The 13,787-nt window shown below is 39.5% G+C and overlaps 1 protein-coding gene across 1 annotated transcript; it reads right to left on the reverse strand.

Moving 5' to 3' along the window:
- Positions 1-6,488: 6,488 nt before the first annotated feature.
- LOC117828774 (sialic acid-binding Ig-like lectin 13) lies at positions 6,489-9,624 on the reverse strand. Its single transcript, XM_034706085.1, has 8 exons — positions 9,562-9,624; positions 9,120-9,227; positions 8,622-9,005; positions 8,154-8,462; positions 7,609-7,881; positions 7,442-7,532; positions 7,290-7,326; positions 6,489-7,013 (listed from the first exon to the last, which is right to left on the reverse strand). Exons 2-8 carry the CDS (start codon positions 9,160-9,162, stop codon positions 6,915-6,917), a joined length of 1,236 nt encoding a protein of 411 aa, XP_034561976.1. The 5' UTR covers positions 9,163-9,227; positions 9,562-9,624; the 3' UTR covers positions 6,489-6,914.
- Positions 9,625-13,787: the final 4,163 nt, after the last annotated feature.

Consider the following 13,787-nt stretch of genomic DNA (forward strand, 5'->3'; position numbering starts at 1 on the left):
AGTTTTTTTATTTTACAGTACATTGAGCTAAAAGCACTTGTTGCACTTGTTATTGTTGAAACTTTTAGTAGTGAAGAAAATACTTGAATTACGGCCTACAGTATGTCTACCAGTTGTGGTTTGAGGTTCAATAAATATTAAGTTAAATGAAGTACCCGTCTATGCTGTTCTACTCTATGCAACTGGCCCGTGAAACCCACTCAAAAATCAAAATTAATTTACATATTTGAAGGTTTTTCAAAAAAAGTAACGCAATAATTACTTTCCCAGGTAACTAATTACATTCATGAAGGAGTAATTCAGTTACTAATTCAATTAGTTTTTGGGGAAAGTAACTAGTAACTATGACTAATTACTTTTTTAAAGTATTTTGCCCAACACTGCTCAATACACCAGTCAGACCTTTCAGGACTTTTCCAGAGCTTGGGACTTTGTACACGTAACCAGCAGTCCTGAGTACCCACAGTCCAACGGCCTCAGTGAACGGGCTGTGAGGAGTGCGAAAAAACTGCTTGAGGTGACGAAAAGAGATGGGTCAGATTTCTATCTGAACCTGTTGAACATCAGAAACATGCCCAGAGACACTGATTTAGGTTCTCCTGCACAAAGACTTCTCTTGAGGCAGACTTGAACAACCCTACCAGTCAGCAAACTGTTTCAAAACCAGCAGCAAAAACAACAGTAAGCGTCAAAGCCCAGCTTACAAAGAAACGCAGAGCAGAGAAAAACTGCTATGACAAGTCGAGTAAGCCACTAACTCCCCTAACAGAGAACCAAGTGGTAATACTTCAAACACAAAAAGGACATGACAAAGTGGGAGTGGTAAGGAGAAAGTGTGCCGAGCCACGTTCATACATTGTGGAGCATGAAGGACAGGAGTACAGACGCAACCAACATCACATCTTGCCAGTAACAGAACCAAAGCCAACCATCACACCTGATCCAGAAGTGCCACAACACACACCTGAACCACAAATGGACAAAACACAGGTGACTGACAACCCTGACAATGTTAAGCAAACACCTAATAAGCAATGTCAAAAACAAAAGAGTGGTGAAGAGACCCCCAGCAGAGTGTTTGAGAAGTGTGTGGAAACACATGACAAAAATACAGTTCAACCTACTGCATCTACATATATCACTAGGGGGGTATACTACAAAGCGAGTTAAGCATATCTTAGATATCTTCTCCTGATCCGGCTTCACTGAACCTGACAAAGGAGATCGCGCTAAACTGTCACACAAAGCTGGTTATCAACATGTTGAGTCAATCCAGAATTACCCTGAGCGCGTTCACATGAACGGGGCGGAGAAGGCAACATGTGACCAATCACAGACACAGACAGTCTGTTGTCAGCACATTGACATGAATTTCAAACACTGCACTGATATTAGAAAAATATGAAGAAGTTAAACACATAATCCAGATTAACTTCAACACAGATGAGTTTAAAACATGAAGGAAGAACTGAGAGAGAGGACAAAAACTGTTTGAATACACAAATGACGTCTCATTTCTCATCATTAGTGTAGATAGATCTGACTATAATAACTCTGTTTATTGATCATTAGATATATCTGACTATAATAACTCTGTTTATTGATCATTAGATATATCTGACTATAATAACTCTGTTTATTGATCATTAGATATATCTGACTATAATAACTCTGTTTATTGATCATTAGATATATCTGACTATAATAACTCTGTTTATTGATCATTAGATATATCTGACTATAATAACTCTGTTTATTGATCATTAGATATATCTGACTATAATAACTCTGTTTATTGATCATTAGATATATCTGACTATAATAACTCTGTTTATTGATCATTAGATATATCTGACTATAATAACTCTGTTTATTGATCATTAGATATATCTGACTATAATAACTCTGTTTATTAATCATTAGATATATCTGACTCTAATAACTCTGTTTATTAATCATTAGATATATCTGACTATAATAACTCTGTTTATTCCCTGACAGTGATCTCTCTCTCTCTCTCTCTCTCTCTCTCTCTCTCTCTCTGATGTAATCTTGTGTCGTGTGTGTAAATTTTAGACGTAGTATTTCAGCTGCAGCCCTGACGGTATATGTGGCTAAAGGACTTATAATAAAAATGAGAACATGATTCAAAGTGATAAGCATGCTCAGTTTTATATTTAATGCAGGACAACAATTTCATCTGAATAATCTGACTTGAGACTCTGTTTAAGTTTGATGTCAGGAGAGATTATCAATAACTGTCATCAGTATTTTATATATAAAATCATACAGGTAGACAAAGTGTCCTGCCCGTCTCCTCTCAACTGCAGGCTTGACCGCAGTTCTCCCCCCTCCCCTCGCGATCAGCCCACAGAGCTCCGTGATCGAGCGAGCTGATTGGTCAGTGGGCGAAGTTTACTACAAACTGATCTCTGATCAGTTCAGCATGAGTAACCATGGTTATCTACCCTGATAAGGAGTGAACCACCTTCGTAGTACTGAAAATCCAGAGTTAACCCTGAAGTTACCTCGATAACCGCAAATCCGGCTTTGTAGTATACCCCTCAGGTGTGGTAGGGTTTCAAAGCCAAACAAGAAATATTTCAGCCAAGTATGATTTCAGAAAATATAAATATACACACGAGACAATGTATGTGAGGTGTGATGTTTGTTCATGTTGCTAGTGCAATTGTTCAATGAGCTAGAAATGTTAAATGTGAATTTACTTGCAGATACTGAATGTCATATGTTTCTGTTACAGGTGAAAGTTTGGAGTAGTGTTCATGCGAAACTGTTTGCTTTCCAGTACAATGTTTGAGTATCAGAACATATGGTGAAATGTGTGTTTTTCTTTTCTTTCGGTTGGAAACCAAAGCTAAAGAAGAGGGATGTAGACAGTTGTCTTAACTGTTTTGACTACTGCATGTTGCCATAGTCTGTGTACGTCTCACGCGAGATCGGCGATGCATGGTATTGTTATTGTTATGGGACCGATGTAGTCGGCACCCTCCTGTTGAGTCCTGTTGTAGAGGATATCAATAAACGTTAGTCAACATCCAATATGACTCATATTCGTCCATCCATCCATCCATTTTCTTCCGCTTATCCGGGGTCGGGTCGCGGGGCTAGCAGTCTAAGCAAATTGACCCAGACATCCCTCTCCCCGGCGACACTTTCCAGCTCCTCCTGGGGAATCCCGAGGCGTTCCCAGACCAGGCGGGAGATATAATCCCTCCACCGCGTTCTGGGTCTACCCCGGGGCCTTCTCCCAGTTGGACGTGACCGGAACACCTCTAAAGGGAGACGTCCGGGAGGCATCCTTATCAGATGCCCGAACCACCTCAGCTGACTCCTTTCGACGCAGAGGAGCAGCGGCTCTACTCCGAGCTCCCTCCGGATGTCCGAGCTCCTGACCCTCTCTCTAAGGCCGAGCCCAGACACCCTTCGCAGGAAACTCATTTCAGCCGCTTGTATCCGCTGGTGTCCACCACCGGGTTCGAGGGTTACCGCCACGACAGGCACCGATGGCCTTCAGGTCACAACTCCTAGTAGCCGCTTTCACAATGGAGGCCCTGAACATGGTCCATTCAGATTCCATGTCCCCAACCTCCCCCGGGATGCACAGGAAATCCTTCCGGAGGTGGGAGTTGAAGACCTCCCGGACAGGGGTCTCCGCCAGACGTTCCCAGTTCACCCGCACTATTCGTTTGGGTTTACCAGGTCTGTCAGGCAGCCTCCCCCGCCATCTGATCCAACTAACCACCAGGTGGTGATCAGTTGACAGCTCTGCACCTCTCTTCACCCGAGTGTCCAAAACATGTGGCCGCAGATCTGATGATACGACTGCAAAGTCGATCATCGGTCTTTGGCCTCAGGTGGTCTGGTACCAGGTACACTTGTGAACCACCCTATGCTCGAATATGGTGTTCGTTATGGACAGTCCATGCCTAGCACAGAGGTCCAACAACAGAACACCACTCGGGTTCAGATCGGGCAGGCCGTTCCTCCCAATCACCCCTCTCCAGGTGTCTCCGTCATCGCCCACGTGGGCGTTGAAGTCCCCCAGGAGAACAATGGAGTCCCCATCCAGGATCCCTTCCAGAACCCCATCCAGAGACCCCAAGAAGGCCGGGTACTCCGAACTGCCATTTGGTGCATATGCACAAGCAACAGTCAGAGCCTTCCTCCCCGCAACCTTAAGTCGCAGGGAGGCGACCCTCTCGCCCCCCGGGGAAAACTCCAATATCGAGGCACTCAGCCGGGGGCTTGTGAGTATCCCCACACTCGCCCGGCGCCTCTCCCCCTGAGCGAGTCCGGAATAGGAGAGAGTCCAGCCCCTCTCCAGGAGTTTGGTTCCAGAACCAGAGCAGTGCGTGGAGGTAAGCCCAACTATATCTAGCTGGTATCGCTCCACCTCCCGCACTAACTCAGGCTCCTTCCCCACCAGCGAGGTAACGTTCCACGTCCCAACAGCCAGTCTATGCCACCGGGGATCAGCACGCCCAGGCCTCCTACCCGGGCCCACAGGGTGGCGGCTCCATGTTCCCGACCGGGCTTCATGGGCGAGAGCCCGGCCACCAGACGCTCGCCATCCAGCTCCGCCCCGGGTCTGGCTCCAGGGGGTGCCCCGGTCTCCCTCTTCCGGGCGAGGTAGCTCTCATCCCAAATTGACGTTTCATGAAGGGTTTTTATATTATATAACTAATAATATATTATAACATCATTATGGTTTCTATTTCCCCTGATTCCTTAAAGCTCCACTTGTTCTTCACCAAACACTCCATGTGACTTTGATTATCATGCATTCGCCCCCCATCTTTCAGCTGCTGTGAATAAGATTGCTTACATTTAAACATGTGGAGTGATAAAAGAGAAGATACATATACATTTGTTATTAACAACAGAAGAAGTCAGGTGCATGATGTAGACTAATTAAAGCTCCTGTGAGGAACTTTCACAGTGTGTTGATTCTGGCGCCCCCTGTAGGTCAAAGTGTAAGTCGTATTTTCTGTCCCAAATAAATAATCTGACATTATTTGAACACTAAAATATTTCTCTCACTGGAAAAGAGTTAAAGAAATGAGTTGACACCTACCCCGCCAGTGGTTTTAGACATTACAAATAACTACACATGAATAATAAATCTTGTCTCTGATGGTCCCGTCTGCTTTCATGGGTCATAAAGAGACATCAATATTATGATTTTGATGGTGTGACCTGATAGAAACTCCTCTCTGGAGCTTTAAAATGCTGACTTTCACAATGAAACAATGCAAACACAACAATGATTGGTCGAGTGGTGACAAACACAGATCAGTCATAACTCAGGAAAATGTTGTTTATAGTTTATTCATCTTTATAGTTTATTAATCATCCAGAAAACAGTTTGTGTTTTTAAGAGGTTGTGAAGAAATTATATATAAAAGTTTAAAAAGAAGGAACATTAAAACATTCAAACATTACAATGAAATTCAATCAGACAGACGATTCTAACAAACAACTCCCTCTGAGTTTCTCCCCTTATTTATTTGCTTACATATTTAACATTTAGATTTATATTTAAAATTAAGATTTAACATTTAGATTTATATTTAACATTAAAATTTAACATTTATATTTAATATTAAGATTTAAAATGTAGTATGTTTAACATTTAGATTGAACATTTAGATTCATATTCAAAATTAAGATTTAACATTAAGATTTAACATTTATATTTATATTTATATTTAACGTTAGGATTTAACATTTAGATTTAAAATTAAGATTTAACATTTATATTTAACATTTATATTTATATTCATATTTAACATTAAGATTTAACATTTATATTTAAAATTAAGATTTAACGTTTATATTTAACATTTATATTTATATTCATATTTAACATTAAGATTTAACATTTATATTTAAAATTAAGATTTAACGTTTAGTAAATTTAACATTTAGATTTATATTTAGAATTAAGATTTAAGATTTAGATTTAGATTTAAAGTTAAGATTTAACATTTAGTATATTTAACATTTAGGTTAAACATTTATATTTATATTTAACATTTATATTTAACAAAGCATTTAGATTCAAATTCAGCATTTAGATTTAACATTTTGATTTATCATTTAACCTCTTGATTTAACATTCAGTATATTTAACATTTATATTTAACATTTAACATTTATATTTAACATTTAGTATATTCAACATTTATATTTATATTTAACATTTATATTTAACATTTAGCGTTTACATTCAAATTTAGCATTTAAATTTAAAATTGAGATATTACATTAAGCATTAAGATTGAAATTTAACATTTAGATTAACTTTTAGTATATTTAACATTAAGCATTAAGATTGAAATTTAACATTTAGATTTAACTTTTAGTATGTTCAACATTTAACTTTTAGATTGAAAACTAACAGTTAGATTTGACATTTAGATTTAACATTTTGATTCATCATTTAACCCTTTGATTTAACAGTGAGTTTAACTTGAATTTGTGCCGACAAAAATAAAGTGAAGAAGATCACAAACATTGCTCTACAGTAAATGTGTTAGAAAAGTGACTTTTAAAATTAACATTAGTTTTTAGGAGGTTTTGAAGCTAAATGTGGAGAATTGTTGCTGTTATTTTCAGTGTACAAATCTTTACAAACAACGCCCCATGGCCCAATAAGTAACATCAGTGTGAATGTGCTGTATAAAGGTGACAAGACTTTGAAGAGTTTCTTTGGAAACTGAGTGACAGCTTGTTTAACACTTTATATTTCCTTTGTAAAACACATCAGATAGTATTAGAGGTACTCATAATCAGGACTTTATGGACTGTGGCCTCTGCATGGTCTATAAAACGCTGATAATGGACATATAGTCTACAATTTATTCAAATCATGTCATTGTTATTTGGGTTTGTTAGATAGGTCTCCCTGATGCAGCTTGTGAAGTCAGTACTCCCTGCTGTGATGATGGAAACTCAGCCGCTGTGTTGACATAGTCAGCTTCCTCTGCTTCCTGTAGAAGTATAAGAGGAAGAGGAGTTTAGAGAACTGTTGTAACACATCACACACCGTCTAAATGTCAATGGTCTTATATAGACAAATATTGGTGAAGTGATCAACCACCAAAACACACTCCAGTAATCATGACTCTGCTCCGCTAACACATTGACTAGAATAGAAACCTATCAGATCTGGTGCTGTGACGGATCGCAGACAGACCGGACATGGATGTGGTGGAATTTGGCCCTTAGTCATCTCACACAGACCTTCTGTTTCTCTGGGAGCTTACCTTCACTGGTTTCATGGAGCGTCTTGATCGAAACCACCTGAAGGAAACAGGATGAGAACGTGTTTCTTTTTTTAACATTGTATGACACACAAGCACATTTCAATCAGACCAGCTGTCTGTACTGCAAACCAATATGTTATAGTTTGTCTCACCACTCAAAGATGATCAGTGTACTGACAAGCAACAGGATTCCCAGGATCTTCAAAACCACTTCAAGGCCAACAGGTTCAGACGAGTGATCACCTGTAACACAACAAGTCACCCTCGGCTCCAGAGAAGATCTTGTTCCTCTAAAACACCAGAGACAGTCTTTGCTCACCTTCAAATATCAGCTGGAGTCCTGTTGATAGTTGAATGTCTCGATCATTTCTGCATCCACAGAAGAAGGATCTCCCTCGATCACTGCTGGTCACCTTAAGGACATAAACCTGTGAATCCACTTTGATCAGTTCCAGCCTGCCATCACTGATCCTGTACCAGACAAAGTGGACGACCGGAGGGTTTCCTCTGCAAGAGCAAGTCAGGTTCACCGTGCTGCCAGCTGACACCGGATCAGAGGGAGAGATCAACACTGAGGTGTTCCTGGGAGAGTCTGGAAGATGTGACACGTGGAGAGATTGATGGAGAGATGAGGAAAAAGAAGATAAAGAGGGATCATTCTTACAAACTGTAGGTTTTCAGCTCCACACTATAAAGCTCTAATTCAGGGACACCTCCCTTTGTGGAAGGTCGGAGGTCAGGGTCTGCTGCAGCTACACACTTTGAATTGTGCAATTGTTGGTTCATGCAGTAAACCTATTTTAAAATCTAAAACTTAAATGTTCCTGTTTTCTGTTAAATCATCCAAATGAAAGAAGGTCTCACATGAAACACTGAGAGTCTTTGTCTCCTCTGCTGTCCTCACATCTCTGCCTTCATTCACAGGATATGTGGCAGAACAGGTGATGTTGTATCCATCATGGTGCTCTGACAGAGTGATGCTCTCCTGGATTTGAGTTGTAAAGGTTCCATCTGTGTTTTCCTCCATGTTGTTGAGAGAGTCTCTTTGGAGACTCCAGGTGAGTTTAGGAGGAGAGTGTGGACAGGGAGTGAGAGCTGAGCAGGTTATAGTGACAGACTCCTTCTCCTTCAGGTCTCCTGCTGGGATCTCTATTCTGGGGCTCGGAGGAGAATCTGTGAGTTAGAAACAGACTCAGGATCAGCTTCATTAGGCAAATAGAACACAAAAGTATGATTCACTGTAGGAGAATCTTTGATTTCATCAGTTTGGTCCTTGCTGACAGAGAGAAAGCTGCACCAACATTATGAACATGTATAAAAAGACTCTCTTACCTTTAACTGTGATGTGTAGAGGATCACAAGAAGCTGTTGCTTTGAATGTGCTGCTCTCTATTCTGAAGAAGTACATGTCTGTGTAACTTGTGAGGACATTTGAAAACAAAGTGGTGCAGTTTTTCTCCTTCAGGTTTCCAGTCAGACTCATGGTGTAGTTGTTAATTCTTCGGCTGCTTTTGAAAACCACATTGTCTGGATATTTGGCAAATCTGAAGTCATTTTTAATCCACACTCCGGAGATTTTCCCACTGCTGTCAATCTCTTCACCTGATGTAGCTGCAAAGTTACACGGGATCTGCAAACAAGATCCACTCAGTGCCTGCACCGTCTTTGGTGCTGCAATACTCAGATCTGCCTTCTCAGGACTAGCAGTGTGAGCTCCTATAAGATCAATGAACAAACTGATTATTACATCAAAAGATTTAAAGATGGACTTTGGAGTCCAGATGTAAATGATTCAAGTGAAATCAACATGAACTGAGTGAAAAAGCTCACCTGACACAAAAAGGACACTCAGGAAGAAGTTAGCAATCATCATGTTCACAGACGGACAGACCTGCTCCCTGGATCTGTGGATAACTGTTCACTTCATCAACCTAACCACTGTGACGTTTTTAAGAAGAGGAACTTTTAAATCAACGTCTCTATATCTCTACTTCTCTATCACAGTGGAAACATGCTCTGTACCATGACTTATAATAACCATGTCCTCAGAGTGCTGCTTCAAAGTCATGCTGTCTTTAGTTTGTTTTAATTCAGTCAAAATAAAATCACATTAAATACATAAATGATGAGTCTGTCAGAGGCAGGATTAAAGTTTGTCTCAGAAACATGGTTACAGGTTTTACTATGAAACCACTCAGAGGAGGATTCAAACTAAGTTTACATTTAGAGATGTTATTCTTTCATTTGAGCAGAACTGAATGAACCCACTCACCTCGCTGAGAGAGGACTGGCTGTGTGAGGACAGCAGGAATCGGACTGTTTTTGTGAGGCTGCTTCAAAACCCTTGACCCGATTCTCAAAATAACTGAAGTATGTCACATGAAACCATATACATTAAAGTCTATGTTGTTTCAAGATTCAACGTTCAAGAAAGCTTTATTGCCAAGTGAGTTTGCACATAAGGAATTTGACGTGGTGAATGGAACAACAGGACTTTTAACTACAAGACAGTAAGGACACAACAAGACAGTAAGGACACAACAAGACAGTAAGGACATAACAAGACAGTAAGGACATAACAAGACAGTGAGGACACAATAATACAGTGAGGACACAATAATACAGTAAGGACACAATAATACAGTAAGGACACAACAAGACAGTAAGGACACAATAATACAGTAAGGACACAATAATACAGTAATCAATCAATCAATCAATCTTTATTTATATAGCACCTTTCATACAAATAAAATGCAACCCAAAGTGCTTTACAGGGATTGAAAACAAGAAAGAAGCAGAAATGAAACAATGCTAAGACATTTTAGTGGAAGATAATAATAATGATAATAATAAAACTAATAAAAATACAAATTAAAAATAAGAACAACATAAAAATAAAATAAAATAGAGACTAATGCACACCAAAATAAAATATGTGTAATTAAAATAAGTTAAAGCATCACAATTAAGAAATAAAAATAGTTAAAATAAATAGATTTAAAAGGTAAGGATAAGAGTTGAAAAATAAACCAAGGCTAAAAATATCAATAAAACTGAGTAGATAAATACAATTAAATAAATGAATGAATAAATACATAAAAATAGAATAAGATAACAGTTAAAATTATTAAAATAATAAAGCAACATTTAAATCAATATTACAGTAAAAGGTAGGTAATAAAATTGTTAAACCCTACATAAAAGCCAGACTGAATAAATACATTTTTAGTTTACGTTTAAAAGTCTCAATATCTCCATCAGCTCCTCTCAGATCCTCCGGCAGGCTGTTCCATAGTTTGGGAGCGTAGTGGCTGAAAGCAGCGTCACCAAATGTTTTAGTTCTGCTTTTAGGAACAGCTAAAAGAGAGGAGCCGGAGGATCTGAGAGACCTACCTGGTTTATATACTAAAAGCATCTCTGAGATGTAGTCTGGTGTGAGGCCATGCAGTGCCTTAAAAACTAGTGAAATAATTTTAAAATCAATACGAAAAGCAACAGGTAGCCAATGTAAAGATTTTAAAATAGGCGTAATGTGTGCTCTCCTTCTGGTCCTCGTTAAAACTCTAGCTGCTGCATTTTGTATTAACTGCAGTTTGTTAATTGTGTTTTTTGGAAGACCAGAAAGGAGAGCGTTACAGTAGTCCAGCCTGCTGGTTATAAAAGCGTGCATTAGTCTCTCTGTGTTGCTCAGAGAGAGAAATGGCCTCACTCTAGAAATGTTCTTTAAATGATAAAAGGCTGTTTTGGTGATAAAACGAACATGTGGTTTAAAGTTAAAATCAGAATCAAATAAAACACCTAGGTTTCTGGCTTCTTGGCTTGGATTAAGTCCATGAACATTTAGTGTGGAGGCCAGTTTCTCTCTCTGAGCCTTTGAGACGATGACAAGTACGTCCGTTTTTTCCTGGTTGAGCTGTAAAAAGTTATGTGACATCCAGGTTTTAATATCTAAAATGCAGTTAAAAAGTGAGTCAATCGGCCCAGTGTCATCAGGAGACACGGCCACATAGAGCTGAGTGTCATCAGCGTAGCTGTGGAAATCTATGCCATGTCTCCTGATGACACTGCCCAGGGGAAGCATGTACAAGTTAAAAAGTAACGGTCCTAAAATTGATCCTTGCGGTACCCCACAGGTAACCTCATGATGTTCAGAGTTTTGATTGTTGATTGTTACACAAAAATGTCTGTTAGAGAGGTAGGATGCGAACCATTTAAAAACACTACCGGACAGGCCAACATACTCACTTAATCTGTTTAAAAGAATTTGGTGGTCAACAGTATCGAAAGCAGCACTGAGGTCAAGTAGCACCAGGACTGTAGGTTTGTTGTTGTCAAGGTTTTTTCTGATGTCATCTACTACTTTTAGTAAGGCGGTCTCTGTGCTGTGATGTGTTCTAAAACCTGACTGAAACATTTCAAATTTGGTATTTGAGTTTAAAAAGGTATTTAACTGGATAAAAACAAGTTTCTCAAAAATCTTACTTAAAAATGGGAGATTTGAAATTGGTCTAAAATTACTAGGTGATAAAATGTCTAAGTTCCCTTTCTTTAAAAGAGGTTTCACTAAAGCAGTTTTAAAATCATTTGGGAAGACACCCAGCTGTAGAGAATAATTTACTATGGTGAGTATGTCTTCCGATACAGAATTAAAAACAGTTTTAAAAAGGGAGGTAGGGATGGGATCAAGGGAACAAGTGGAGGGTTTCAGTTCTGTTACCACCCTCCTCAGTGTGTCAGCATCAACCAGGTCAAAACAGCCGTACTTGTCATCACAGGGTACATTTGGTACAGGTAAAAGTGCAGTGTGCATGTTTTGTTGGCAGATACCAGACCTAATTTTAAGTATTTTCGCCCTGAAGTAGCCAGCACACTCTTCGCATTTGGAACCTGAAAGCTGAGCACTGTTGTTGACTGTGGGGTGTAAGAGTGAATCAATGGTATTGAAAAGAAGTCTGGGGTTGTGGATGTTGGTGTTTATGAGGTTTGAGAAGTATGCCTGTCTTGATGTTCGATTTGCTTTATTGTAGTTTTGAAGTTTTTCAGTGAATATGTTTTGATGTATAGTGAGTTTTGTTTTTCTCCATCTGCGCTCAGCAGTTCTACATTCTTTCTTTAGGTTCCTCGTGTAGTCATTTTTCCATGGTACCATCTTTTTTGTGGTAATTTTCTTGGTTTTAATTGGAGCCGTTGCATCAAGCACTGTTTTCATTTTACTGTTAAAATCATTGACTAAGTCATCACAGGCTGATGGTCGGACAGGATTTTTGTATTTTGATATTTGTGATGTGAGAGCTATGGCTACTTCAGGGGTTATGTAACGTTTTCTGATAGTATGATCTCTGCAATTGGGTAGGCAATGATTAAAACTGTTAAAAAACACACAGTGGTGGTCAGACAGAGCCAGATCAGTGATGGATGTTATGTTGATGTTAAGACCAAAGGATATAACTAAATCTAAGGTGTGTCCATGTTTGTGAGTTGGTACATTAACATGCTATTTAAAACCCATACATTCTAGCAATTCTAAAAACTCTTTGGCTCTGGTATCTGCCAGATTGTCGACATGTATATTAAAATCACCAATTAAAATACAGGCATTATGGGTAGTGTGAATGACTGACAATAGTTCTGAGAATTCTGTTAAAAACAGGGGTACAGATAATTTAGGAGCTCTGTACACAGTCACAGCAAGGAAGTTAGGGTTGGCGTTAAAAAAGCTTGCATTATATTCAAATGCATTAAAGGTGCCCAAATCCACATCTCTTACTTTCATTGTTTCTTTAAAAATCGGGGCTGTGCCTCCACCCCTCTTTCCTTCTCTAAAGGAAAAAGAAAAGGTGTAGCTGGGTGGACAGGCCTCTAGCAGTGTGGCAGGTGCATCTGTGCCCAGCCATGTCTCGGTCAGAAAAAGACAGTCCAGATTGTAATCAGTGATGAGTTCATTTATACAGAAAGATTTTTGTGTTAATGCCCTGATATTAAAAAGTGCCATGTTGATTTCTGTCTGAGTTTTAGATGAAGAGGAGTTCTTGTTTATGTGTACTGTAGTAAGGTTGTTCTTGTTTGCTCCTTTTGTAGTTTCTTTGACAGTATTGTGGCGAGCAGAGATGATGGATTTAATGAAATGGACAGAGTGAGGTGAGGGAGTGGGAGTGATTCTAACAGATGGGACAACTCCTGTGATTGTCGTGAGGGGCGGGTGACATGAATGGACGCTATCGAACCAGTAGGTGGGGCTAGTGTGAGCGGACAGGCAGTTTTGAGGGGAGAAGTGAGTGACAGGAGCAGGTGTACCTGTGTTTTTGATTGCAGACAGTCATTCAGAATGGTGAGAGTGGACCCCGTGCAGAATGTTTGCCGACAACATTCGGCTACCCCGTCCGTTAGGGTGAATTCCATCCCGTTTGAACAGTGGTGCACGGTCCCAAAAAAGGTTAAAGTTGTCCACAAAAGACAAGTTATGAGAGTTGCATGCGGATTGGAGCCAGGTGTGAA

Source organism: Notolabrus celidotus, chromosome 17 (genome assembly GCF_009762535.1).
Source record: "Notolabrus celidotus isolate fNotCel1 chromosome 17, fNotCel1.pri, whole genome shotgun sequence".
NCBI classification, from domain to species: Eukaryota; Metazoa; Chordata; class Actinopteri; order Labriformes; family Labridae; genus Notolabrus; species Notolabrus celidotus.